This window comes from Lonchura striata, chromosome 15 (genome assembly GCF_050655825.1).
Source record: "Lonchura striata isolate lonStrDom1 chromosome 15, ASM5065582v1, whole genome shotgun sequence".
Lineage (NCBI taxonomy): Eukaryota > Metazoa > Chordata > Aves > Passeriformes > Estrildidae > Lonchura > Lonchura striata.
The window spans coordinates 9,055,004-9,081,032 of record NC_140717.1 but is presented as its reverse complement, the minus strand read 5'-3'; the positions used below and the strand labels follow the sequence as shown (position 1 = coordinate 9,081,032).

At 38.3% G+C, this 26,029-nt stretch overlaps 1 protein-coding gene across 8 annotated transcripts in view; it reads right to left on the bottom strand.

Annotated features, from left to right (window-relative positions):
* LOC110478099 (septin-2) overlaps positions 1–24,909 on the bottom strand; it is a 35,048-nt gene extending 10,139 nt beyond the window's left edge. For 2 of the 8 annotated variants that reach the window (XM_085592711.1, XM_085592710.1), the window contains exons 1-12: positions 24,859–24,909; positions 20,907–21,013; positions 20,087–20,138; positions 18,899–18,998; positions 17,377–17,463; positions 16,661–16,784; positions 12,067–12,201; positions 11,488–11,605; positions 6,833–6,934; positions 5,885–6,030; positions 4,808–4,891; positions 3,835–3,892 (exon numbers count right to left, since the gene is read on the bottom strand). In XM_085592711.1, the coding sequence (XP_085448837.1) occupies positions 3,835–3,892; positions 4,808–4,891; positions 5,885–6,030; positions 6,833–6,934; positions 11,488–11,605; positions 12,067–12,201; positions 16,661–16,784; positions 17,377–17,463; positions 18,899–18,998; positions 20,087–20,113 (981 nt within the window). In that variant the 5' untranslated portion in view covers positions 20,114–20,138; positions 20,907–21,013; positions 24,859–24,909. Of the gene's footprint in view, positions 1–3,834; positions 3,893–4,807; positions 4,892–5,884; positions 6,031–6,832; positions 6,935–11,487; positions 11,606–12,066; positions 12,202–16,660; positions 16,785–17,376; positions 17,464–18,898; positions 18,999–20,086; positions 20,139–20,260; positions 20,306–20,906; positions 21,014–24,858 lie in introns of those variants that run through there. The other 6 variants (XM_085592714.1, XM_085592712.1, XM_021544542.3 and 3 more) reach the window with 4 other exon arrangements.
* Positions 24,910–26,029: the final 1,120 nt, after the last annotated feature.

Here is a 26,029-nt window from a genome sequence, read left to right as displayed (position 1 = left end):
ATGTTTGGAAATCTGTTACAACAAATAATTCCTGTGAATTCTCGGATAACAAAAGGCAAAAGAATAAACAAAACCTTGGTATAAATGACCCTTAGTTTACTTATGTCAGGTTTACAATTTAGTTCAAACGATCATGTAACTACTGCAGCAAATCAGAAAGGAAACAAACATTTAAAATGAGAGCTAAGGTTATAGACTTAAAAGTGAACCATACATGTGGTTAGTAGTCTCCACACCCTTAACAGAAACCACAGACACACAGCTCTGGGGTACCTACAGAATTTCATATAATACCAACAGACACTATTCCTGTTTAAACAACATGAACAGCTTCTCATTGACCAATATGCAGGTATCACAGGAGGAGAAATATTAATAAATTAACAGTATTTACTTCCCACTGATACGTTTCTCCTCTAGCAAGTCTGATTATTCCTGCCCATGCTTTTACATAAGAAAGGCATAAGTGAAGATGCTGCAAGAAGAGGGAAGATGGAAAACTGCAGACAAAGGATTTTCTAGCGAATGTTCCCACAAGAATTCTTTTGATTAAAAATACTTCCAATACCAAAGAACACAAGTAATTTTGCTAACTGAAAACAGGAAAAATATTCCTGATAATTTAAAAATAGGGCTACCATTAAGATAAATATCTTCCATAGGACACATTCACAAAGAGCAGAAGTAACTCAGGCCACAGTCATTGAGCTGTGCATGCACTGTTCCTTCAGAACAGTGAAGGAACTGTTCCTTCAAAAAACAGCTAAAAACAAGAAAAAAGCAATTGTTCAAAGAAAAAAAAAAAAGGCACCAAACTTTTGCATTGTAATTCCTCAGAGATTCCCATTGCTAACTGGGGTTTTCTTCTTAGGAAGTTCTCCAGGACTAAGACTGCACACTTCACAAGGCAAGGCTGAAGCATTCTGCCCCTGCACTGGGCAGTAACATCCCATAAAATATTAAACTTTAGAGCTGTTTTTATTTCCATCAGATCTGCAGGTCTTCATCAGCAGTCATGCTGTCTCTTCCCATGGAAGGCTGCCCCTTCCTCTCAAGACAATGCTTTCCCAAACCCCAGCAGCAGCAGGCAGTTACCTGCACACATTGGTCCCATCCTCACTCCCCACAGGGCCACTGCTGGCCCCCAGCCTGGCAGCCCCACTGCTGCTCCTCCTCCTGACTCCCACACTAACCCAGGGCTCTTTATTTCATCTACCAAGGGTTACACACATTCAGAAAGTGGAAGGACAGAGAGAAAACAAGGTCAACATTGTGTTCATTCTGCTACATACAGCCCACTGCTGACCAACTCCACTGGAAACAGAAGTGTGGAAAGATTTGCCCAAAGTCTCAGGGTAGCTCACTAGAGAAACCCAGAGGAGTTTATTCCTTGCTGTTTTCATGTAATCACAGCACTAACAATTTTCATGGAAGTACTACCTGTCATAACCTTCAAAGGTTTTTATTGACAAGACATCTTCAGAGTAGGAAAAATATGGCACAAAACTATAAACTTTAAGTTTGTGCCCATTACACTACAACATCAAAATAATCTGTTCTGCATCATATTTACAGTAAGGAGCAAGAACATCTTTATGCCTGTTTTCATTTTCCAGCTCTAAAAAAACAGGTTATCACTTGCAAATGAGCAAAAGCACAATGAGACTAAGCAATAAATCCAAAATGACAGATTAGCAATCACAAATTGGCTGAACTGGGGACCACATCCTTTGGCATAATAAAAGACCATTTAGCCAAAGTGATGCCTTGATAAAGATGATCCTGGCACTAGTTCAAGCATTCATTCCTTCCAAGGTTATATAAACCTCACAAAACTGTAAATAGAACATCAAGCACCGTTACTGATGGGAATGCAGAACAGGAGGGGAAATGGATATTTGTTTTCTCTGTGAAGGCCATGGAATGCAAGCCCATTTCCTCTGTGCCTCTTTCCTCCACAGATTTTTCCCAGTCTGAACCTTAGGGATGATCTGGAGATGAAGGGACTTCATACCAGCTTATCTACAGAAGATTCAGCAAAGCCTCTTGATTTCTTTGGAACAATAGAATGCAGAAGTTAAAAATGTATTTGTTTTTTCAAGTTCTAACCTAATCCCCCGCAACTTCAGCAGCAATTATTCAGAGATGATTAGCCCCAGAGGAAACTTTCAAAGTCTGTCCCCTGAGAAATTCAAAATTTCATCCCTTTAAGCCATATTATATAAAAGACACATTACATATTTATATATTGGTCTATTTTGACCACTCTGTGTCAATGCATAAATATTTTTAATATATATACACACATATATATATAGTGCCTGTCATACGAACACTTTCCAGAGAAAATATTTATTTATAAGAGACTTTTTTCAGACACAGGTCTTAAAACAAACAGTTCTACAAGAATACACAAGATTCTACTTAACTACTAGGTATGAATTTACATAGTTCAAATAACAGGAGAAACAGCTATGACTCAAATTGTTTAAATTTACTTTTCTGCTTGGAATCATTAAGAAAAAAATAGAAAAACAAACAATATTTTCAAAAAATGCTCTTGACTTTTTTGAGGCATTCAGTATTGCTGGCTATCAGCTGATGTGCTCCTGTTGCTTTGCACATGCCCCAGTAAATGGGAGGCAGTTAATTTGTGTAGAGAGCACTTGCAGAAGTTCCACTCTTGTATTTGCACAGTCATCAAGTGCGCTCATGCTGCCAAAATGCAGTTATATAGTGATAAATATGCAGCTCACTCAATTTCCAGTAATTCATATTATTAACTACTAATTATGGTGATAATCAGCTGCTTCTGTATTTCCTTATAGGAAAATTTTTTCCTATTTATATCAACTTGCAGGGTTAGCCAATAGCTAACCAGGGTCAACTATTTTTAAATATGGATGCTATAAGGAGAAAAGGAAATGTACAGACCAAAGTAAATTTCAAAAATTTCCATGTATGGGAGTCAATTTTCCACCTCAGAAACACACAAAACTATTTGTAGTTTGTTTTTTTTTAAATTACAAATCAGTGCACATGTGCAATGATCTTTCCTGCAGTTATGAATGTGGATCCAGGCTGAATTGGATAAAAGAAGAGAAAAGAGAAAAAACCCACTACCTTACAATTGGCAGCGAGTCTTCAGTTTTCACACTGAAAGTAGCATAAGCACTTGCAGCATACTGCTAGAATTTAAATATCAGGCTAAATTTTTCTGAGTCTCTACAACTTCAACATAAAAATACTAAGTTAAAAGGCCTAGCAATAACTTGGAAACAGAGTGAGAAATCAGGGCTTGAAAACAGCAATTTCATAAACTGACAGACACAACAAAAATCCTATGATGTAAGTCAAGGTTAAGATGAAAAACACATGTATTAATTATGGGTTTTTTAAGACTCAAGAGCCTACTTCTACTCCATAGCCACAAGACATAAGAATAAATTTACTGGTAATGTGCTTGCAGTAAGCACCTGCACATCTGAAATGACATAAGATTGTCAGTCTATCCCACCAAAGCAGGCAGCATGTGTAGCTGACAAACATAAATTGATTTTAATACTTAAAATAGCAAATATCCTTATGGAAAATTAGCACCCAAACAAAAATGATAAACATTCTGCCTACAACCAATAGTGCACACACTGCCTCCCATCCACAATGCAAGCGACTATAAACAAAACACTGTAAGGGCCACTTGTATGGTCAGGTTATGCCTGTCATTTTGCACAACTCCAATCCTACCTGCCACAGGCAGTAGATAATACAGAAAACTGAAATTGCAACCTAGCATGTTATATTAAATAACAAGTTGTAGAAAGTTCCTCTTACCTCAGCCTCTTTCTGCTGGAGGATTCTATCCTTGTCTACCACTTCCTCTTCAACAGGCCTATTGAAGAAAAGAATGCATTGACAGCATAAAATACAGAAGTAAAAATCTCCAAGAACAGATTCAAGACTTATATTTCAATTAAGATAACATCATCAAAGTCTACATTCTTCCATAAAGGGCAAATTAGGACATTTGAAAAATTATGCTGCCCTTTTGCAAAAGGCCATCTTTACCCCACAGACTCTCTATTCCTTAAAATCTGATTTCTTTACTGCTATATGGATATTTTTTTTTGTTTTAAATTTACTTTAATGAAGATATTTCCTTCACTATCTATGCATGGTACAAAAATCAACCATTAAAAAGCTGTGTAGGCTATTTAATTTCTTCTTTAGCATCAAAATGCTTTGCTGAATACTTGAAGAACAAGTGGAATGTAGAAAAGAGTAAGTTACTATCCAAAACGATGCAACAAAGGCTGTTGTGGGTTTTTTGCATTAAGTTGCCAAGCACAACCTTGCCAAGAATTTAAAAAGATATCATGAACTCCATAAAACACACAAATAATCAGAAAAGATTGTTTGGTCTAAACTTCTCTTTAGTTACATATGAAGGAGCAAGAAAAGCAATTCCTCCCTAAGCAGATAAACTGGGGCCTATTTATATTTGCCCACTAGAATTCATTTTCTTCTTCATCATTACATAAAACCTATCCTGCTTGCAGGCACCTTTTCTTCCTGCACATTCCAATTAAAATCATAGAGAAAAGGGGATTTAAGCTGTTTATAAGCACAGTACTTCACTATATATCATTCCTCTTCAAGAAGAGCATTTCATACAAATTTCTGAATTCCACAGATTGAAATCTCATCAGAAGTAATAGTTTAGAGGTGGGATTAGTTAGGAGGAAGAGCAAGTCCCCTGTCAGTGGGCAATGAGGAGCAGCAGAGCCCAGGGGCAGCACACACTTACTTGCCAGTGCGTTTTAGCCTCTCGGAACGGAAGTTCTCATAGTGCAAGTCTTGGGTCACCTCCTGCAGGTCCTGCATGTGTGTCCTAGAACAGGCAAAGGGCTACTGAACACTCAGCAAAGCAAAGAAAAACACCCTTTTATCTTTTGTTTCTGTTTAATCTAATGGATGTATTTACCAGAAAAGTAAATCGTTACAGACCAAGCCAGCCAGAACTCTGCTTTTAAGTTCATTGATCTTTAATTCATTCCTAAGTACCCCACCAATATTATTCAAAGACCCAAAATATGCTGTCCTCCTCTTGGTCATTAACTATTTCAGATGAGTTGTTTATACCAGTTTGCAGTGTTAAGAACAGTAATTCAGAAAGATATTTTAATTCCAAAAGTATTTTATTACTTTTAAGTCCTGTCAAATATAATTTGCTACTGGGAACTAGGTGGAGCTGCTTGGCTCACACAACAGCTGACATTGCTCAACAATTTCCAATTGCCAAGAAAAAAAAGGAAAACCCACTTGCTCCCAGTGCCCAGCAGAGGGCAATCCCTGCCCAATGCTGAAGGAATCTGGAATGACACAACGGAATTAATTTCCAACAATAGCCAAACATCGTCTTGAAAAAAAAAAAATCACTTAAAACCATTTACGCAGGCAGAATATCCGTATCAGCTAAAATCATAATGGGGTGGGGTATCATATTTAACAAAGGATTTCCCATGCTGCCAAGAAAATTGCACTTTGCTTTTGGAATATTCTTCACTTTGAAGAGTATTTTAAAAGCCTCTCTGCCCCACCAACTGCACAATAACAAAACTTCAGTTGGTATGTACAGCCATCAGATCAGTTCACATAAGGCATAAAACCATCACATATATCTGACAACATAAAATACAGAAAATATTTCCTGAATTGAGAGATCAGAGGGTACAGCAGGAAAACAAGCTGCAGGGGACTAAAATCTAACTCTACACTGGCATCAGGGATAGTTTTAAATAAAGGAATTAAGGTTGCTATAGGTTTTTAGTCACTGTGGCAGTTACGTCACCACAGGAGATGGGATCATTTTACCATTACTCACACCAGCATTGTGCGCAGCTTGAGGAAATCATTGTGCTCTGGATTTTCAACTTCAACAACTCCCCAGGGATACAGGCGGCCTCTGATTTTTTTCCCCTTCACCTCAATAAGTTGATTGGATCCAATAACAGCGAAGGGAATGCTAGCCTAGTTGAGACAGAAAAAACAAGTTACTGTTTTGATTTTTGGTTGGTTAGTTTTTGTATTTTGCTTTGTCTTTCTTTTAAAGAAAGCACAACAATTCAAGTAACAGGCAAGACAGGGGGAAAATAAATGTTGCCAAACACTCTCTACTAAAACCCTCTCGCACCAACGAATCCCATTCTAGGCAATGCAACCTCTCCTTATGAGCACCTGTAGCTGTGTTATGATCAACTTGTTTTAACAGAGGCCCAAAAGGAAATGACACTTCACTTTAGGAACACTGGACTGTTGTTAAAGTACAGTTTGGGCATAATGTGTCATCTGACATAACATGGAGAACAGCCAACAGAAACATACTTCAGATGCAGAGTGAAGTAGCTAGAAAGAGAATTTCAGACTCATTCTTCAAACACCTCTGTAAGCACAAAGAGGAAATTACTTCAGTAAAAGCTTGATTATCTGCTTTAACACGAGGCAAGTTGTTAATTAGTACAGCAACTGTAACACACACAATCTCACTCCTTGCTCACATGTTAAAACGTTTGAGTCAGAAAACAGACTGCAAATAATAGTTCATGGTGAACAGCGGTTTACATTTAAAAAGAGGAAAGAAGAGAAAGTCAAGACACACTACACTTGGAATTCTGATGCAGCGGAGACTGGAATAAAAGGGATTATAATTCAGAGTCAACACACAAAGGAAACTGAAATTTTCGACACATTGTAAAAAGAATAAAGTACCTTTAGGCATGTTGTAGATTGAAGAACTACAGCAGCAAAATTATAAACTAGGAGTGAAACTTGCCTTTAAAACTCTAGTTTGTTCTTTAAACTCTTCATCTTCATCAGAATCTGCATCAGGGAGCTGATAAATCCTAATGCCATGCTCAGAAATCTCATCCAGAACCTGAAAGTTTGCAAAAGAGAAAGAATAATACTCTTAATTAATTGTAGAGGTATTCAGTTAAAAATATATGAAATTGTTTAACTAGTCACCAATATTCACCTGACTCAGTGTCCAAACTGCAAAATAGCACAGGTTTGAAGATTTTTTAAAAGGCACAAAAAAAAAAAGTATTTTTGGAAAACATAGCAAGTAAATAATTTTAAAATTCCAGAAGATTTACAAGGCAAATGCAGAAGCCAAGTGAGGTTAATATGAAAAAAAGAGTAGAAATAACAAGAAGGAATTCATTAGTTACAGAATCAAAACCACTCACCCCATGTCAAAGTATATTTTTGCGCATTTGATACGTTCAAAAATGTAGAAGACAGTGCCTAGTGCCTCTTGAATCAAAAAAGATAAAAGCTTATTATCCACTTAAACTGGAGAAAGTCATTAAAAATCTACTAAGAAAAAGACCCTGTTCTTCAGAAGTTTTCTTGGTCATTAATGTCTGAGGGTAACATTAAAAATACAGTATCTGTATTTCTGGGCACATTCTTTTCCTGCAGGGGTGAGCAGGCAGCATAAATCTAGGCCTTTGGCAGTTTCAAAAAGTGGCACAAGTCAATTCCTTTTTCAAAACCAAGGAGAATATTTCTGCTGCCACACTACTTAATATACTTAAAACAGCTCGTCACTGCATCAAACACACTGACAAGAGTTACCTTCAGTAAAGGAAGTGTGGTGCTATAAGGAGAGCAGGAAGAATGCCGAGATTCTACAATGACTCTCTCCAAAGGGATCTTGGATGTTTCAGCAGACTAAGAGAAGAACTGTGCAAACTTCCTAGAGCAGCAACTGTAACCCCACCAACAGCATCTGAACCAAGCAGCTGCCCTGCTCAATGTTGCTCAATGAACTCTCAGCACAGAAAAAGTCTGGGCAAATTCAGGGAAAGTTTTGAAGTAATGGTAAAAATATTCAGAGGAGCCTATGTAAGGATTTAGGATGCTATTACTGTGTATACAACTGGAAATTAACTTGGTAGCATGAAAATAAGCAGACTTCAAATAGGGAGATCTTAATGAGCCTTCTCTGAGTATTGTTGGGCTCATCCATCCTCTGTCATTATGGCAACCAACAGTTACAGAATAAATTAAAATTGTCCAACCAGAATTTGGTTATTTAACAGGTGTTTAAAAGAAAACAATTCTCCAGACCATTAGCAGAGGAAATACCATGTATGAGCCACAGCTGTTCCCTGACACTGTTTTCCTGCCAAGTATATAAACATCCCCCTCACTCACACACGCATGCACACTGAGCAAAGTACCACAAGACCCCACTTACACAGAGAGCAATATTTTATAGAGAGAAAAGAAATCTGGGAGTAAATGTTGCCAATAGCAATTAAGACATTCACATGATGACATTTAAATCAATGTATATTAGTGTTTTGCAAAATGAAAGAGACCTGAATTGTCACCAAATTACAATAAAAGATGTACAGCTGGGATGAGTGGGGCAGCACTGCAGTTCCATGCCTTTAAGTAGTTGCATAAAACAAGAAAGCACATTTAACCTGGCTGAGATCTTTCAGATAAAATGCAAGTGGAACAATAACGGGAAAGCCAACAGCAAGGGGTGCTAGAATAATATATTACAGCTGTTAAACCTAGTGCTTTCCTGAAAGGAAAAAGAATTGCAATAAAAACAAACTGTATTTTATGCTCCTAACAATGAAACAGCATTTTGCTTCTTCAAATCTGAATTTTATTGGCCTCAGAGGATTCTGTGTTCCTACAGATTAGCCTTCCCATGGGAAATTAAAAAAAAAGTCAAAATATTAATTCCCCTCTCATGAAGTCATTCTTTTGAGCATGTTTCCTTAGCACCCTTGCATGGCACAGCTTGTGAAACTGTCGTGCATTTCTTCCCACTCAAGAGTTTGAAAAAATAACTTTGAATTCCAGAAAGCCCAAACAGGAATTACTCCAAGCTGGGTTTCCTTTGCAAGCACCACGAGCTAATCTTGCTGCTTAGTCCATAGCGGTAAAACAAAAACATTTTACTTCAGATTGACGGCCAAATGGCAGAAACATCTAAAAAAAGTAAGACTTCAAGCTGCGTCAGCAAAGCAGGACTTTGATTCCTATTCTTGATTAGAGACTCTGTTGGCCAAGATGCTTTGAGTTAGAACAATATACAGTAGCTTTGATTTTCAAAGCTTTGGAAGCACATTATACATTTGACTTAATATAAACTCAGTTTGCAGAGTGACCTTTGCCAGCACTATAAAAATAAGGAAAACTTGTTTACCTGCTCCCTAACCACTCCCTTAGACTACAGATGCCCTTCATCTTGTATTTTGCCAGTGCATAAATTTGGTGTTCATATGTCTAAGTCCAGACTGTTTCAAAGATTAGTTAGTTAAAAGTTAAATTCCCAGTGAATTCTATTTTTAAATAATTAATGTTCCACTTAAACGCCTCCTTCAAATCTTTCAACATTGTTCTGCTTCCAAATGCTGAACCAAAAAGTAAGCAACTACGGACACTGAGCCTGAAGCACACTGCTGAAAGGGTGAATTACAAGGATTTTACAAAAAGTAGCAGTTCCACAAATAATGCGAGATAAAGATCTTTCACAAAGTCAGTACAGTAACAGAAAAATAAAAGCAATAAAACCTACACAATCAGCCACATTTTTGCTCTATGATTTCCCTGCGAGTTCCTTCAATTTGAACACAGTGCACCTGTTGTTACCTTATAATATTTGTGGAGGAAGAAAATTAAAGTTCAAGAGCCTGGCCAGAATTTCTCCCAGCAAGATCCAAAGGTATCAATGAATTAACTTTTTAACATTTCCTCCCTCCTTTCACTTGATTCACCATAAAGCTGCTCATTTCTGTACAAGTATTTCCTCCTCTCTTCAGTGGATGTTTGCCTGCATTGCAGACAAGTTTTATACAGTCACACTGTCCCCACTTTTAACTTTCCCAGCTATGAAGAATTCATTCCATCTCTTGGGCAAGTTTTCTCACATCACTCAGCTTTATAGAATACAGCAGCAATGCCAGCAGTACCTCACCTTGTCAAAATGTAGCTTTTAATTTGCCCACACAAACCATGGCCACACCTACCACTGTGGCACTGGTTCACTCAAAAAAGTGCCAAATAAATCCTCTGAATTTAGGTGGAGTTCAGCCAATGTGTTGCTTTGCAGCATGATTTTGTCTATACTATTTTCTCAATAAATAAAACTGTAGTCCTTCCTCAAGAAAATAGAAAAATACTCCAAACACAAACACCCTTGGAATAAAGATCTAATAATCATTCTGAATGTCCACAGGAAGTCACAGGTTCACAATCAAAACTGCTATGTCACGCATGAAAATGTAATATAAAAGATACCTTATAAAATGGTTTGCTCTGGTGTAAAATACAGACTGCAATTTAGAAGTACTAATTATCCCTACACTACTCAAAGAGTAAAGCTTTAAAATTGTAAAAATTCATAGGCTTTGCAGGGTTCAAACTCATTAAACTTTATAAATTACTGTACTGGTTTTGAGTCAATTGAATGTGACAAAGCTTCTGATCTCAACAAATTTTACTGGGCCACCTCTAAGCATACATAATACAATCACACCACCTACACTTTAACAAGGTGCACAAAGTCATTCTCAATGAAAGAGAATAAATCAGAGCAGATTAAATATTTACATTCACTGCTCAGATGATGCAATAAAATGGAAATTCGATTTAAGGTTAAAGACTTGTACAACCACAAATATTGACATTATTCCAATTAATTCACTACAATGTCATATCTGGCAAAAGCTGGTCTCTCTTGGAAGTTTTGTCAAAAAATAAAATTTCAAGATGCTGAGTAAACCTTGCAAAGCAAAGAATGATTTTAGTACCACTGTCTGGAAAGACTACACTGTCTCCACTACAACCCTGACTATGTCCTGGTGTTTCAGATGAACACATAACCCAGCAGGAAAAATGTTCACATGTTCACACAACAACATGCATTTTCCTATAACAATGGAGCCACAAAAGCATCCTGCTCATATATTAACCCAACTGTCTTGTCTCTGTATTAGTGTTTTAGTTTGTTTGTACCATGGGTGCACTTATTTTAAGAGTTTCCAACCACATTTTACCACAAACCACACAGCAGAGTGCACAACCCAAGTACCTTCTGGATGAAACTGAAGACATGCCCTCAAAACACACCTAGTGCACTCCCAGCACTAAGGGGCACTTGGGCCACTGCTCTCAGACATCTCTCCACTTCTTCTTTCAGGATTGTCTGAACCCTTGTTACAAACCGAGTTGCTACTGGGTGCCCCATTTGCTTAGATACATGAAGCCAAGAACAGCCACATTCTTAGCAAGTGTAACTGGCAAAGCACATCAGAATTCAGTGAAGATTTCCCACCTCACACTTCCCCAAGATTAGGTCCTTGGCCAATATCATTCACCTCTCTTCAGTTTGAAATTACTTTATATTTGCCTTAATATTGTATGGGTTGCTCTGTTCTCATGATCAAGTGTTAGACCTACTCTTCTCTTCAGCCTCTCTCTCTCCTTCAGCGTCAGGGTGTCAGCCTTGGCAATCACAGGGACAATGTTGACCTTTCCATGAAGAGCCTTCATGAATTCTACATCTAATGGCTTCAGTCTGCCAACAAGCAGGGAAAAAAAAAGATTTAAAATAGGCATGGAATCTTGTGCTGTTTGTTTTATAACAGACCAAATGTATTACAAATTATTTATTTCAAGTGTCCACATAATATTATTTTCATAATAAACTATTAAGCCTAATGCCCTTGCTTATCAACTTGGTTGTGCAAAGTTTAAGTTGTAATTAAAACTGTCTCTATATAATGAAGTGGATATTAAAAGCATTTGTTTCTGAGTTACAAACAATGCAGTACTGACTGTCTTGAAACAGTATTAAATGCAAAAGGGGATAAAGTAAAAGAGAGCACTAATCTCCATAGACTGTTTTAATTGCACTGCTATTTGACAGCTTGGTAACTCAACATTACTGCTGAGTTACCAGTTCAAGTAACAAACAGACTTATGAACTGTTATGAAGGTACGACACCCTAAAGTACAAAAGCTCAAGCTTTTCCTTACCCATGCCCAAAAGGAGAGATGAAGTAGAAGCAGCAGTGGACTCTGTTGTCTATGATGTGCCGCCTGTTCAGACCACTCTCATCATGTAGGTATCGCTCAAACTGGTTGTCAATGTAGTGAATAATTGTTTTGAAGCTGTGGTATGGGAAGGGGGAAAAAGAGAGGCATCTTACATCAGCTTTAAATAATAAGGAAAGTATCATGAAAAGATAAGAACAGAAGGAGAAACACACTCTTATTAAAAACATGACTGTTACAGAAAATTCAACTTCCTAGCATTTTATCCAGTACTGAGGAAAAATATTTTGATAATGCAAAAGGGTGTTTTCACAACAATCGCCAAGTGTCAACTTATGCCTAGAGCCAATTTCAAGTGTTACTCTGTTCACTGGATAAAAAGTTCAAGTGCAAGCTCAGAAAAAAGCACTTGGTGCTGAGACAACACAGGAACAGAAGATTGAGGATTTTTCTGCCTTTTTTCTGGCGGTAGGGGCTGAGGATTTGTTTTTAAACTGGTTGATGAATGATATATCCCGGATATCCTCTTGATTTACAATCCTGAACCTAGAGCCAGGTTTCTATAGTTACCTATGAAAATTCTGATATTCTGCTTGAATTAAGTACAAATACATTTGCAAGTCATGCACTCAAGCATCACATGATTTATTAAGCTATTTTTGTTACCTTACAGAATTCTTTTCTGATGGCAATGAAAAAAAAAACCTCCTACTTAGTTCAAGGCAATTTAAAATATTCCCTACAAAGAAGTAAATGAGCACAAAATCTGATCACAGATTAAGCAGACACAGAGAGCAGTGACTAGAGAGAGAATAGAAAATAATGCATAAGAAGATCATTTTAAGCTATTCCAGAGTATGCAGACACCTGCAAACACCATTTACTTAAAAGGACACTTTATATTAGGTACTGCAGGGGAAGGGAAGTGAACAGCTGACGTAAATAAGGTTAGGCAGATAACTGTGTATCATGATCGTGTCTTAAACTACTTGAGAAAAAACTAAGCAGAAAGCTTAACTTGAGAAATAGGAACATCCATATTTCTGTTGCTGAGAAAACACAAACTTGATGAGATACATTTAAGGAGGAAACAGAGCAGATAACAGAAAAGAAAATTAATAATTTGGAAAATGAACATGGAATGCTGGCAAACACTGTGATAGGCAGCAACATTTGACCCAGAGCTGCAAGGCTGCAAAGGAGATAATAAAAGAAAGTAACAAGAATGATGGAAAAGATCCTGGAGGGAATTTGACTCTTCAAAGCTAAGTAAGCTTTTGGATTGAGAAGGAATAAATCCACGGTAGAATATATATACACACAAGTTTACATCGTTGCAAGATTTGGCTATTCTAAGTCATATTACAGAAGACAACAAAGCAAAAAATGGAATTCATTTGGCTTTGACCTTAATGCTACTCATTAGGAAATAGTAACTTAATACCTAAATGTGCTGAAACACATCAATATGGTTTTTGTTCCTATTAATCTTCAATATCTCTCTTAGCTGGTAAAAGGTAACAAGACTGAAGACATGCAAATACTAGGACAGAAACCAAACAATAACAATGGGAAAGAACTATCACACATTTCTCTGGTAATGTAATTAGTTTACGTGCAGTTTTCTAGGTCTAACAGCTATAATTTTCCCTATAAATATGGTGTTAGTGTCCTGTACCTCCTGACTTCCGGGAAACACCTGGCTTACACCACAGTGCTGTCATAACTTGGGAGATAGCACATCCTGTATTGTAACAGCAAACAACACAAACGCTGCATTTAAGCCCACTGGGGCAAAATTAATATTATCAAGCTGCCAAAACCCATAAAATGTAACCTAAGTCAGTTTAGGGAAAAAAAAAAAAAAAAAAAAATTAGCAGCAGCCAAAGAGCTGAGAGCAGCTATCAAAGAATGACCTGTGACACTGCAAGCAAGATGAAATAATGAGTGTGATCAGCAATGTCTAACAAGTTCACCTCTAGTCTGTTTTTGTCAACCACATTTTTGAGGTCAGATATCAAAGCAAATCTAAGCATTAAGCAATTTTTTCCTCCCCTGATTAGATCCCCTCTCTTCTCATGAAGAATGTTATTTTAAGGACACGCTTCTCTCATGATCCCAATGTACTTATACATGGGAAAGATGGTGAATGCGTCAAACCTCCCACCACAAAGAATTTTGCTTTTCTCCAAACACACCCCTAAACTGATGTCATGAGCAATCCTAGGTTTGGGTCTGGTTCTAGAATACAGAACTCCAGCCAACTTCACACAGAATCTTAAAAGCTTCACATAGAATCTTAAAAAAATCACCACCGTAAACTGTGGTTCACCTCCACCTTACCTTTCAAATTGTTTTAAGTACAGTAGCATCCAGAAAACAAAAATTACTCTACTTCAGAAAATGTGTTGTACTAAATCTACAGCAAATCATTTCCTAATCCAACACTGCTGTTTTTCCAATCCAGTAGACTTCCTGGACATACTCTTATTAGCAAAAAATCCTTATCAGCACTTTTTCTTTGACATAAAATACATAAAAATCTACCTCAGCTCCCATCCCTGAAAGTCAAACTCTAAAATTTAGCCCTTTCATCAACGCATAAAAGCCCAAAAGACTAAAAGCCATTAGGGAACCTACTCAGAAGAAAGATACTTGAAACACTGCCAGTGACTGCAACCTCCTAGAGACACCATGCCAGTTTGATTTACCTGTGCTTAAAAATAGCCTTAGTAAAATTTGGCACCTCAAAAAACAAATAGTCTGTACAAATTGCAGCCTTCCCAAAAAAAGGGCTTTATAAATCTTGGATCATGATCAGCACTATCAGTGAACCACAACTGCAGTAAATGTGCTTGAACACAAACATAAGTTCAAGAACATGAACTTGCTCCTTCCTCTGAACTACCAAGGAAGGAAGGTGGTTGCACTGGGTTAGTCTTCACAGATCAAAACAAAAAGTCTGCTCATCCAAGTCCCTGAGACATCCTGTAAAGATTAAGACACTTTGTCAAAATGACACTTACCACGGCTGAAAGGCTTTTCATGTGACATAAGTAGACTAAAGAGATACCATTAACTACATCTTTTTATTTTGTAAGATGTAAGTAGTATTTGTTCCTGTAGTGTATTTGATGTTTCATATTTGTCACATAAAATTACGTATAAATTGTTCTACTCAGCTCTGAATCACCATGCAATGATTCTATTCAGAAAGCCTCCAAAAAGAAAGGGGAAAATCTGAACACGTAGGTCTCTAAGAAACATCTGAGCAGAATAAACAAAGGGCATTAGAATACAATCAACAGGAAGAGCTCTCTGTAACACAATGCACAGGCTGCAGAGCTCTCGGCTCCAGCGGAAGGAAGCTCTAGTCAACAGTGCACAAAATAAGCAAGATCATGATGCAGCCCAGAAAGATGCCTTTGTGTTATTCCAAAAGTTCAATTTTTTTTCAACTTACTAAAGTAGGAAAAGTGGAAAGAAAATAGAAATCTCACTAGAGCTTCACTTTCAGACTTTCATTTACAGTGTTTTACAGAACTTCACTGCCTTGACTTTTACTGTGTTCCTACATCTACACCATAGAAAGAAGAGAAAAACCATCTGATAATAAGAACACTGCAGGTACATAATTCTGTCAATGAAAGATTACAAAACATTCCATTAGCATTATATATGTTTCTTTTATCTGCTATTTATCTATTTCCTGATCTTTAACTTACAGTGAAGGACTCAAATCAACCTGTATTATGTTCCATTTTGTATTATGTATTTATGTTCCATTTCTCTGCACAGTGATCCTTGTTTGTCTTGGCATTACCACCACCACCACAAATAAAGTGTCAACAAAATTAACAACTGAGTAAAATACATATTGTTGGCACTTCTTAGAAGACAATCATGTGAAAATTCAAAGTTTTAATCCATTGAAACTAGAAGCATCCCAGTAAGGAAATCTCATCTTTATTTGAAAAAATTAATCAGCTTTCCACAGTTAAAGAGAATTGTCTGAATGTGATTATTTGGAAATTACATTTATGAACTTATTTTGTTACAAATTGCATAGACTTATATAGATTTTTTTCTTCATAATCATTATGCTAAAGCAATTATTTTCCAGTGTATCTACAGACAATTATTTCATCCTTTTTTAGATTGTTGGTGATATTTGGGCAAGAGAGAGCCAATTGGTAACTTCATCATAAAAAAACACCAGCTGTACCCAAGATGCTGCATATAGAGGACAGGGAATGAAAAGAACTGTTTTACAAACATGGAAACTGGATGGGCCAGAGACACAGAAAGTAAAAGACAAAAAGTTTCCCTCCACCAGAATTTTGCTCTATTGGAATGGCCATAGAGACAAAAAGCTGACTGCAGTGCTCAGAGAAATTTTTTGAAGAAGAGGCTGTTAATTTTGAGGCAGAATCACAGACACACCCTACAAAACTTTTAAAAACATCAAAAGTGTTTAGAAAATTGAAACTGAAGTTGTAGAAACTACCAGACACACTAGAATCGTGTTTGTGTAAGACACACACTTTATTAACAAAGCAGTATTTCCACACATACCAGTCCTGGCTGTTAATGGCATCTCCATATCCTGGTGTGTCAACTACAGTTAAACGCAGCTTCACCCCTCGCTCCTCTATCTCTACTGTAGAAGCTTCGATTTGAACTGTCCTCTCTATTTTCTCTAAAATAAAGGAACATTAGGATTGTTATTTGCCTATCAATTCCTGCAGAGACCTCCACAGGAGAGAGACACAGAGGAGGAACTACAAGCTCAAGTGTGTTGTAACCTACATGACATAAAATATTTTATCAAAACACACAAAGCAGTAAGCAGAATTAAACACCATGTTTTTCTAAGTAAACAAGGAACAATTAACTAAAACATGGGTTTACTTATGAAAATATGCAAAAATAAAATAATACTCAATAGATTATTTGTCAAAAGGTTATTTACACCTCTAACCAGAATTTAATGCACTAAAGACAAAAAGTAGTAAGAAGAAATAGGGATTAGAGCAAAACCACATTTAGGTATATTGATACCTAAAATGTTTGTGAGGGTTATTTTTTTAATAGCAACTGATAAAGAAATAAAAGCCATGTTTGAAAGGAAATCTAAATAAGAAAATGACAGCGCTACAAAACATAATTTAGGAAATGTAAATACAGCATGATGAAGTGGTGTAATGGGTAAAGAATGAAGCAATATTAACTGAAAGAACGTGAAATTTTATAGGATGGAGTGTGCTGGAGGAACTGCAAACCACATTTACCTGCAGCTCCAGGAATATAACGTTCTGGATAAAGATCAGTCAGGAACAGACTGTTAATTAAAGTGGATTTTCCTAAGCCAGACTCACCTAAAAACAAAATAATTCAGGTTATTTAGCATATACACTTTTTACTCCAAGAATTTTAAAGTACCTTGTCTTTCTCCGAGCCCACATTATGGAGGAAAAATAATTTGTTCATCAGGATCCACCCTAGCTTTTGATATAAAAACATCAAAGGTTCAGCTAAGCACTTTGAAAACACCGGAAAAACAAGCCTCCAGTGTTCTCCTAAATGTTACATGAAAATTGTAAGTTTACTGTAACAGATGTCACAATAAAAGCTGAAAGGTTATATAGCACTTGGACTATAGATTTAGAGATAGCTCAGTTACTTGAGAGAAATTTTCATTTAAACTTACAAAATGCGGAGCTTCAACTCTCCTGCTGAAAATTTCTGAGAGTTTGAAGGTTTTCCTAAGCTACAAATTAAACTTGGAACACTGCGGGGAAGACAAATGAGTAAAGCAGTCCCAAACTAATAGTCAAGTTTTGCACCCTTACACTTAAGCTCATATAGGTTGTATGAAATTGAAAATCATACAGCAAATTGTTCAAAATTCACCTGAAAAATGTCATCATTATGCAACTTCAAATGATACAAATGTTGTGCTATATCTAAGTAATGAAGTTAAACATGCAAATTTAACTACTAAATCTGAGTTTCAAAAAATCGCTTGTTTCCTAATTCAAGGAATCAAAGGAGCCAGCATTTAGACCAAGCTGCCATATTATTTTAGATGCTACTAACATGAAATTAGAGATGAAAAAATTATCTGTATTTCTCATCACAAATGACACAACAGAAGAATTCTACAATTATCACAAATTACCTGTTTATCTCACAAACACTGCTGGATATTGTCACCAAGTAATCCCAAATGGTACTACAGAGCACATTTTCATTTTTCACTAGCTGCTACAAAAGGGTAACAGTACTGTGGACTCCCTTTGCACATGCAAACCATTAAACTGATTTAATGTAAACATAACTGAACATCACTAGGAAGAGCTTTGTGCCTAAAGGACTCTCCATCGAAAAGACTCAGAGGTGCTCATTGACAGAACAGGCAAATTACAGGTTTATCTCTGACACTAGAGTGAGTCAGTACAGAACAGCAGAAAACACAACAGCAGCATCACCATTTCAACAGCAAAACACTCACTGTGTGCATTCATGCCTTCAGTAGGGAAATAAGAGAGAAAGATTAAACAACTACCCCTGTCATCTGACGATGAATCAGAAATGGCAAAATGTCCTGTTGGCTCCAAGTCTTCCTCTTTAATCACTATAAATACTCCCTCCTACTAAACATGACAAAATAGTAACAGATGTAATTAGAAAGTGTATAGAGGTTCAAAGATTTTTCTACTGTGTAACAGTCAATTGCTAAGTAGGAAGATGTATACATCTATGTGAAAGAAATGTTGTTGTATAACAGTCAAAAATACTTAAAGAACTCACCAACCACCATGAGTGTGAATTCAAAGCCCTTCTTCACAGATTTCCTATGAACCTGGTTGGGCAGATTAGCAAATCCCACATAGCCTGCCGAGTCGGAAAACTGACAAGAAAACAAAGGTTGAATGTAAATGAGATCCCTTTCCCCTTAAAAAGTTCAAAAAGAGTTTACTTGATTCTACACAATAAAGTGAAGGGATATATAAAGTACAAGGAAGAATAGAGAATGAAACCATTTTTGCTGCAATGGTAAAGCAGACCTTAAAAAGGCTCATCTACCAAGCAGGCTGATATAAATAGAAATAAGTACCTTGAGCTACACAAATAAAACTCTTCCCTTGGATAAAATAAAAATAAAAATCAGCAAGCTTGCAAGAACACACTATTATTAATTTTAAGAAATAAATACAGCTCAAAATAAAAAATTCTGTTCAAATTTGGTGTCTGCTGCTACTATCTTCTACAAAAATAATGCATATGCTTACAGGTAAAAAACAAGAACATTACACTAATGGAGGGGTTACTGAGATACAACCACATAGAGATGTATCTTTTGCTGGTTAAGTTGCTCACCTATCTTCACAATCTTTAGCTTCTAACACAAAAGCAGGAAAAAGAAACATGCCTGAAAAACTTATCAAAGAGATTTGGACTATAAACAGGGCAGTCTGCTCCAACATCTGCTACGCATTGACTGAAAACCTAACAGGAGCCTAAATAAGAACTGCAGCCATCTGATTTAGGTACCTGTGGGCTACCTGGAACCAGATGTTTTCTATACTTGAGTTTATGATGAGAACAGGCTTTTTACAATGCCATACACTTCCAGTGGTGTGGGGGGATACAAGGGAAATCACTTAAAAGGTAATTATTTTTTTGCTAACAATCCTTTTAAAGCCCATCTAGGTGTGCAAAACCATTAGGAATGAAGGTTTGTCACATGACATTTCCTTAGGTGAAGGTACCATTTTAACTTTGTAAGCAGAGACTGAATGTCTGGTGGACACCATAAAATCTATCACTAGAATCACATACAACCTCTGTTTCTACTAAGAAGTTCCTTTTAAGAAACACATCTGAAGCAACAAGGTATAATTTATTCACAATTTTAGCACTTCAGTAAAATTACAAATGTTTTCAGAAGTTGAACTGACTCTAGACAAAACATTGGCTATGCAGCCATCTCTTTACCTTTACTTTTTCACCTGACTGAGACATGTTTCTTCACTTCAAGTTTCAGTCACTGGAAGAAAAAAAAGCCATAGTGCATGTTAGTGACTTGAAGATTACATTACTTTTAATTTTGAACTGATCAACTGCATGCAATAATCACATTTTATTCTAGTAGAATGAAGTGTTACATACTCAAGGATTACCAGAACAAACAAGCCATAATCAAAATGTCTTCCTTCTGAAATAAATCACAGGAGTACTTAATTTAAATACTTAAGAATTTCAAATCAGAAAAATTCCTTTAAAATGCAAAATATTAAAATTTAGTATCATAACAAACTTTCACCCATCCTGTCTTTGTAGAAGGATGGTTCACAGATAGGCAAATGTAATGCAAATGTTGTCCAAACATTACATTCAAGAATTATTACCACATCCAAAAATTCTCATGAGAACAGGACACCTACATGATTCCCAGGTAAGGGTCAGAACATAACATTATTTTCAGTGACATCAAAGTGCTATTGCTGAATAGGACACTACACTTGGCTAACCCATGCTGGATGCAAAATTCATGCCAGTGTGAAGGACTATCAAAAGAGATTTGTTCTTTAGTATCAGACACCCAGAACAGCTGGACTTTGGCAAGCCCTTATCTCTTTACTCAAGGATGTTAGCTGTGCTATAGATTAGTTATCAGGGCAATTGCAAAGCCCTTTCATTTAGAGCAGCCCCAGAGCAGAGACAGGAAACACAGAAGGCAGGAGCACTTCACAGCTTGGTTTGTTGACAATGCAGCTCTTGGCCTGGAAAAGTAGGAAGTGACCTATGCAGGCACCTGTGTGTTCAGACCTTCCTGTTGGGTAGCAGGAGTCATTTTAGCAGGATACAGTCCAGTTTCTGGCACTGGCAGTTTGACAGTCAAATCCTGGCAGAGACCAAGCTCTGGACCAAAGGAAAAGTCGAAGTTAGGATAATTGCTGCTTGGAGTTCTAAAGAAAACAGATCTTCAGCTCCCATCGTATTTCATTTGCCCTTCAGCAAGCATTTAAAATCCTGGCAGCTGTGCAGGTACCAGCTACCCTACAAGCAAGGACAGTTGTTTTTTTCCTCCTCCAACTACTTTTCCCCATACCCAGCTCATTTGCTTACTAATAAAAGCCCAATGCATCCACTGCCTGGAAAACAGGGAGGTCCTCATTCTAATAATCTGCCAGCCCCTACTTGTGTACTCCTCAAAACATTCTGGAAAGCATCCCTTAAGAATGGTTTTGAAAACCAGAGTTTCTTTTCCTTTGACCAGTATGCAAAAGCTCATTGCGGCCTCCAGCCAGCCATTGTCACATATCCTTAAAGACACAATCCAACTGACAGAAGTAACTCGTTGCTCTGTTGACATCTTGTTTCTAACTTTGGAAACCGCTGTTGTCACCTTGTCAATAAAATTAGTAACATTGTTCAAGAGTTTAGAAAACTCATAGCTACTGAGTGCTAATGTAGATACACTAACCTATTTCTTACAGTAATGACAGAGGAGAATTGGCCCAGGCTCACTGTCCATAGAGACAGGAGAATGATTCGGGATTCAATATGTATGGCAAATTCCCTACTTCTACTTTAAACTGACAGTATAGTCACAACCATTGTAGCATTATTCAAGTTACTTGATTAAAAAGCAGAAGAGTCAAAATTGCTGTCAACAGATTATGATACATTCAGCTTCAAAGTTAGTCTGTTATCGTATAAAGAACATTTTTTTCATAAAATCATCTGTTCCACAAGTACAGCTTACAAAACCTGTTTCCTACAAGGCAAACCACATCACATTGTGTCTTACTCTGACTGAAAAGTTGCTGTAGCCAAAGAAGCAGCCCAGCTGCTCTGATGACATCAGATTGCAGCTCGTACTTCCAGTTAGTAATTCCCCAATGTCTTTTGTTAGAATAGAAATGTGTTAGCTCAACAACAACAAAAAACCCCACAGAAACACCTGCTGTTCCACAACACTTAAGGTGCCGAGGCTCATTTGGGAGCTCAGTTGCTCAGCCTTGACATTTTGCAATTCCTTATACTGCCCTCATGAGGTTTCCTCGAAAATCATTCCACCAAACTTCCCGGATGTGCTGCCTTCCCAATGCTCTACCATCAAAAATCAAAACCTCAGAATGAACAAAATGCTACATGTTAAATCCTCTTATAGCACCAAACAAGCACAGCACTCCCAGCACTGCTCACTAGTGAGAGTTTGGTGCTGGACCAGTCCTTGCTGTGCATCACTGACCACAGAAACCCACAGCTCTGTCTGCACACAGCTGACTCAAACATCAAAACAACATGAAGCTGAATCTTTGACAATACTCTGGGTAGTTCACACACCTGGAAATTTTAACATCTACTTTCTTATCAATGGTCCAGAACAAAATGTATAAAAAAACCCCACAACTAAGGCAAACCAGAGCAAGAACTGTATCTGTTCTGTTTGCTTTAGATTTTCAAAGCACTCTTTCAATCAGTATGAGATAAGCAAAACAGCACATACAAAACAGTTCAAGGAGAAAGGAATAGATAAGATACATTTGCAACAACTTACAAAAAGCAGTGAAACTTTATCTGTAAATAATGCTGGGCCCTACTTAGGGCACTGTGCTACAGCATAAGAATGTCCAAATCTGGTTTTGAACAGTGGATAACACAACAAAGTTTCATTTTGGATTCCAACAAATTCCTATCGTGAACAATTTGATGTTGGAAATGTAGAGGAGAAAAGTGCCACCGAGTTCAGCTGCAGCTGGAACGTGCCATCCCACTGTCCTCTGCTAGGAGCAGTATTCCAGTGAGAGAGAAAGAGAGAGGAAGGAAAATGGGTCATTTCCTTTGTTCCTGTCAGGATGCAAGAAGTAAACTGTGAGGAACAGGCAGACTGGGAGCTTCTCAATAGGAACCAGCACAAAGAAAGCACTACCAAACATGTACAAAGAGCGTGTCCATATAAGGATATCAAACAACATTTTCAAATAAGCACTTCAGAGTGACCTTACAACCATCTCGACAAGCAGAACAGACCTCCTGATTTCTCAAATGAGGCTTCTTCCTTCCATCAGAGGCTGTATAACTCAGATACTTTTTTTGGCAGTATTTAATAGCCACTGGCAGGAGTAAAGACTTTCACAGGTTCCCCAGTGCTGGAAATGGTCTCAGCAATGTCAGCATTCTGAAGTCACTTTTCAGACTTAAAGCAGACAGAAACACCAAGATATGGCAGTAAAACAGCAGTATTTGTGGTTTCTCACTAAAAGAACTACAAAATTCAAGGAAGACATGTCAAATCTGAGTCACATCAATAATAATAGAAAAAATTGCATGATTCTGTGAATCACTGAGTCCTAACAAATGTATCCAGCACAGCCTGTTCTGTGTGCCATGCTTTGTTCCTGGCATGTCCTAACCTCCACTGTGGGAAACCCCCTCCAGATGAGCAATCCCAGGTGGTTTCATTTTCCTGATTAGAAATAGGTATTATCAATTGAAGGAATGCTCTTTTACACACTAACAATTCTGCCTTACTCCGATTCAGGAAAATGACTGTATCACTTCCACCAAAGATGAAATTTACAGCAAATGCAACAACCCAAGTGTGTCCTTTGCACACAGACCATGCTAAGTGTGAGCCACTGCTCTGGCTCGGAACTGACGTTTAGAGCTCAGAAATTCTACAGATTTCCTTCTGGTATTGCATTTGAACCAAGGAAATTGTACAGGTATTACTACTGGGAATGCATCAGAATTTGGAACATGCCTGTGACTCAACAGCACACATATGCACAGCAAAAGGAACATGGATTAAGCAAGAGTTCAACCACCTGTATGAGCACTATTCTTACAAGGTCAAGAAAAAACAACACACAAACCTAAAGCTCTAATCCTAAATATTTTATTTAAAGTTCAGTTACAACAGTAACGTATTACTCTAAACAACTTCCTTTTGTACTGTTTCATCAATGAAAACAGCCACTTGAAATGCACAAAGGAAGTAGTGACATCGTTCTTGTAAATGATCAGTTTTACGGATGATGTTTCTGTGCAAGCAGCGTTAGACAGTATTTTTGCCGAGTTACTGTGTCAAAAAGCACTGTTAAACGGACCTATAGTTGTGAAAAAACAGGGGCTTTTAAAAATTAAAAAGACAAACATATTAGCCACGATCACTCATCAGAAAACAGGCAGCTCTGCCTCACACCCACAGAGCTCAAGTATAATTGTGGACATACTGCCAACTCACAGCAAACTGGTAAGTTTGTATTTAAATCATTTCCAAGCCATGCTTAAGTCTCACGATACCACGAAGTCTCTGACTTAGACGTGAACAGTAATTAAAGACAAAAAGAAGCGCAGCACGAGTTCGGCCTGTTGCCAAAGCAGGTTCCCGTCGCTCCGTGCATCCCCCAGCAGCCGCAGTCCCAGGGTGGTGCTACAATTTTAAAAGCATCCGAGGAATGCCCAGCGGGGACAGCACTTCCTGCTCCATCCTCTCCTCGCATCTCCGGCTATCCCAGCACCGCGGCCTTGTCCGCATCCCAGATTAATCCTCGCCTTGCTTTAAAAACGAATCAAGGCGCGCACGAAGCGGCCCCACAGCGGCGTGCCGGGGCCGCTCCTCCCGTCCCCACACAGCGGCGGCACAGCCCTCCCCGCAACGGGCGGCGCAGGCAGGCCCGAGGCCCTGCGTGCCCGGGGGAGCCCCTGCAGCGCCGCGGGGCCGCGGTCCCGTCCTGTCCCTTCTCCTGGCTCACCTGAGGCCGCGGCCGCTCCCGCCGCCAGGCCGCGATCCGCCGCTCCGCCCCACAGCCCTCCCGCATCCCAGCGGCCGCCGCGGCGGCGCGCCGCCCACCCCGCGGCCCGCCATGGCGGCCCCGCCCGCCGCGCCGCTGGGCCGGGCCGCGCTCCGGAGTGCCGCGTCCGCACGGGATGCTTTGGTTTCTGTTTGCTACCCGAACATCGCCGGGTTGCGGGATTGCTCCACGTACAGCGGGTTTAGCGATACTACTCAGTGGTTGGTAGGATAACCGGGGGCGAATCCAGCTTGGACTTGGTGCTGTTTGACTGTAATGGAGTATGTAGCACCAGCCTGGTTGGTTTGCAGATGCTTGTTCACACATGAAGCAAATTCCTCTCCCGAACATTGTACAAAAAAAACCCGGTGCTTGTTTTACTCACACTGTTCTCTGCTGTCACGGCTTTCCCTCTGGTTCTGTCACCGCTGAAGGGCCGAGTGGGACTCTCCTGCGAGTTCTCTGCGGTGCCAGGGATTCCAGCAGGCAAACCTGGAGTGTCAGTGATACCCCAGTTAGACTGCAGACACAGATCACTTTCTCATGGGGACACCGTGTTACATAGCCCAAACTCTAAATTCAACACCGTCAAAACTAAAACACATATTAGCAGAAGTACCAGAAAGGCTTTTCCCAATCTTCCAGCTGCAAGAACTGTCTTCAGGAAAGCTCCTGGACATCTATCCACATATTTTGAGAGGGCAGGTTGTGTGTATGACCTAGCAACAAATCTTTGACTAAATATCCTGAATACCAAGAAACACATTTCTGTTATGTCTGTATTCCCATCCATTAAGTGAACAGGGTTCCAGCTCACAACAGGAAAATGTGGAAGTGAAACAAATGTTGCTGAAGGCACACTGGCATTATTTGCAATTCACATTGTGCTCATATTATCAACTGAGCATTGATGGGATCTGGGTACGAACAGGATAAAAGCCAGTGAAAGCGCAATAAAATTCCATTTCCTAGGACAAAATGTAATGTTATAACTTAAAGTTCTGATTCACACTTCCTTCCTGGAGGTGTTAAAAGATGGCATTTCAGTCTTCCTTCAAAATTAAGGTTTTATTTTTAATTATTCCATGGATTTCCATATAGGTGTTTCGTACTATCACCAGAGAAACATCTG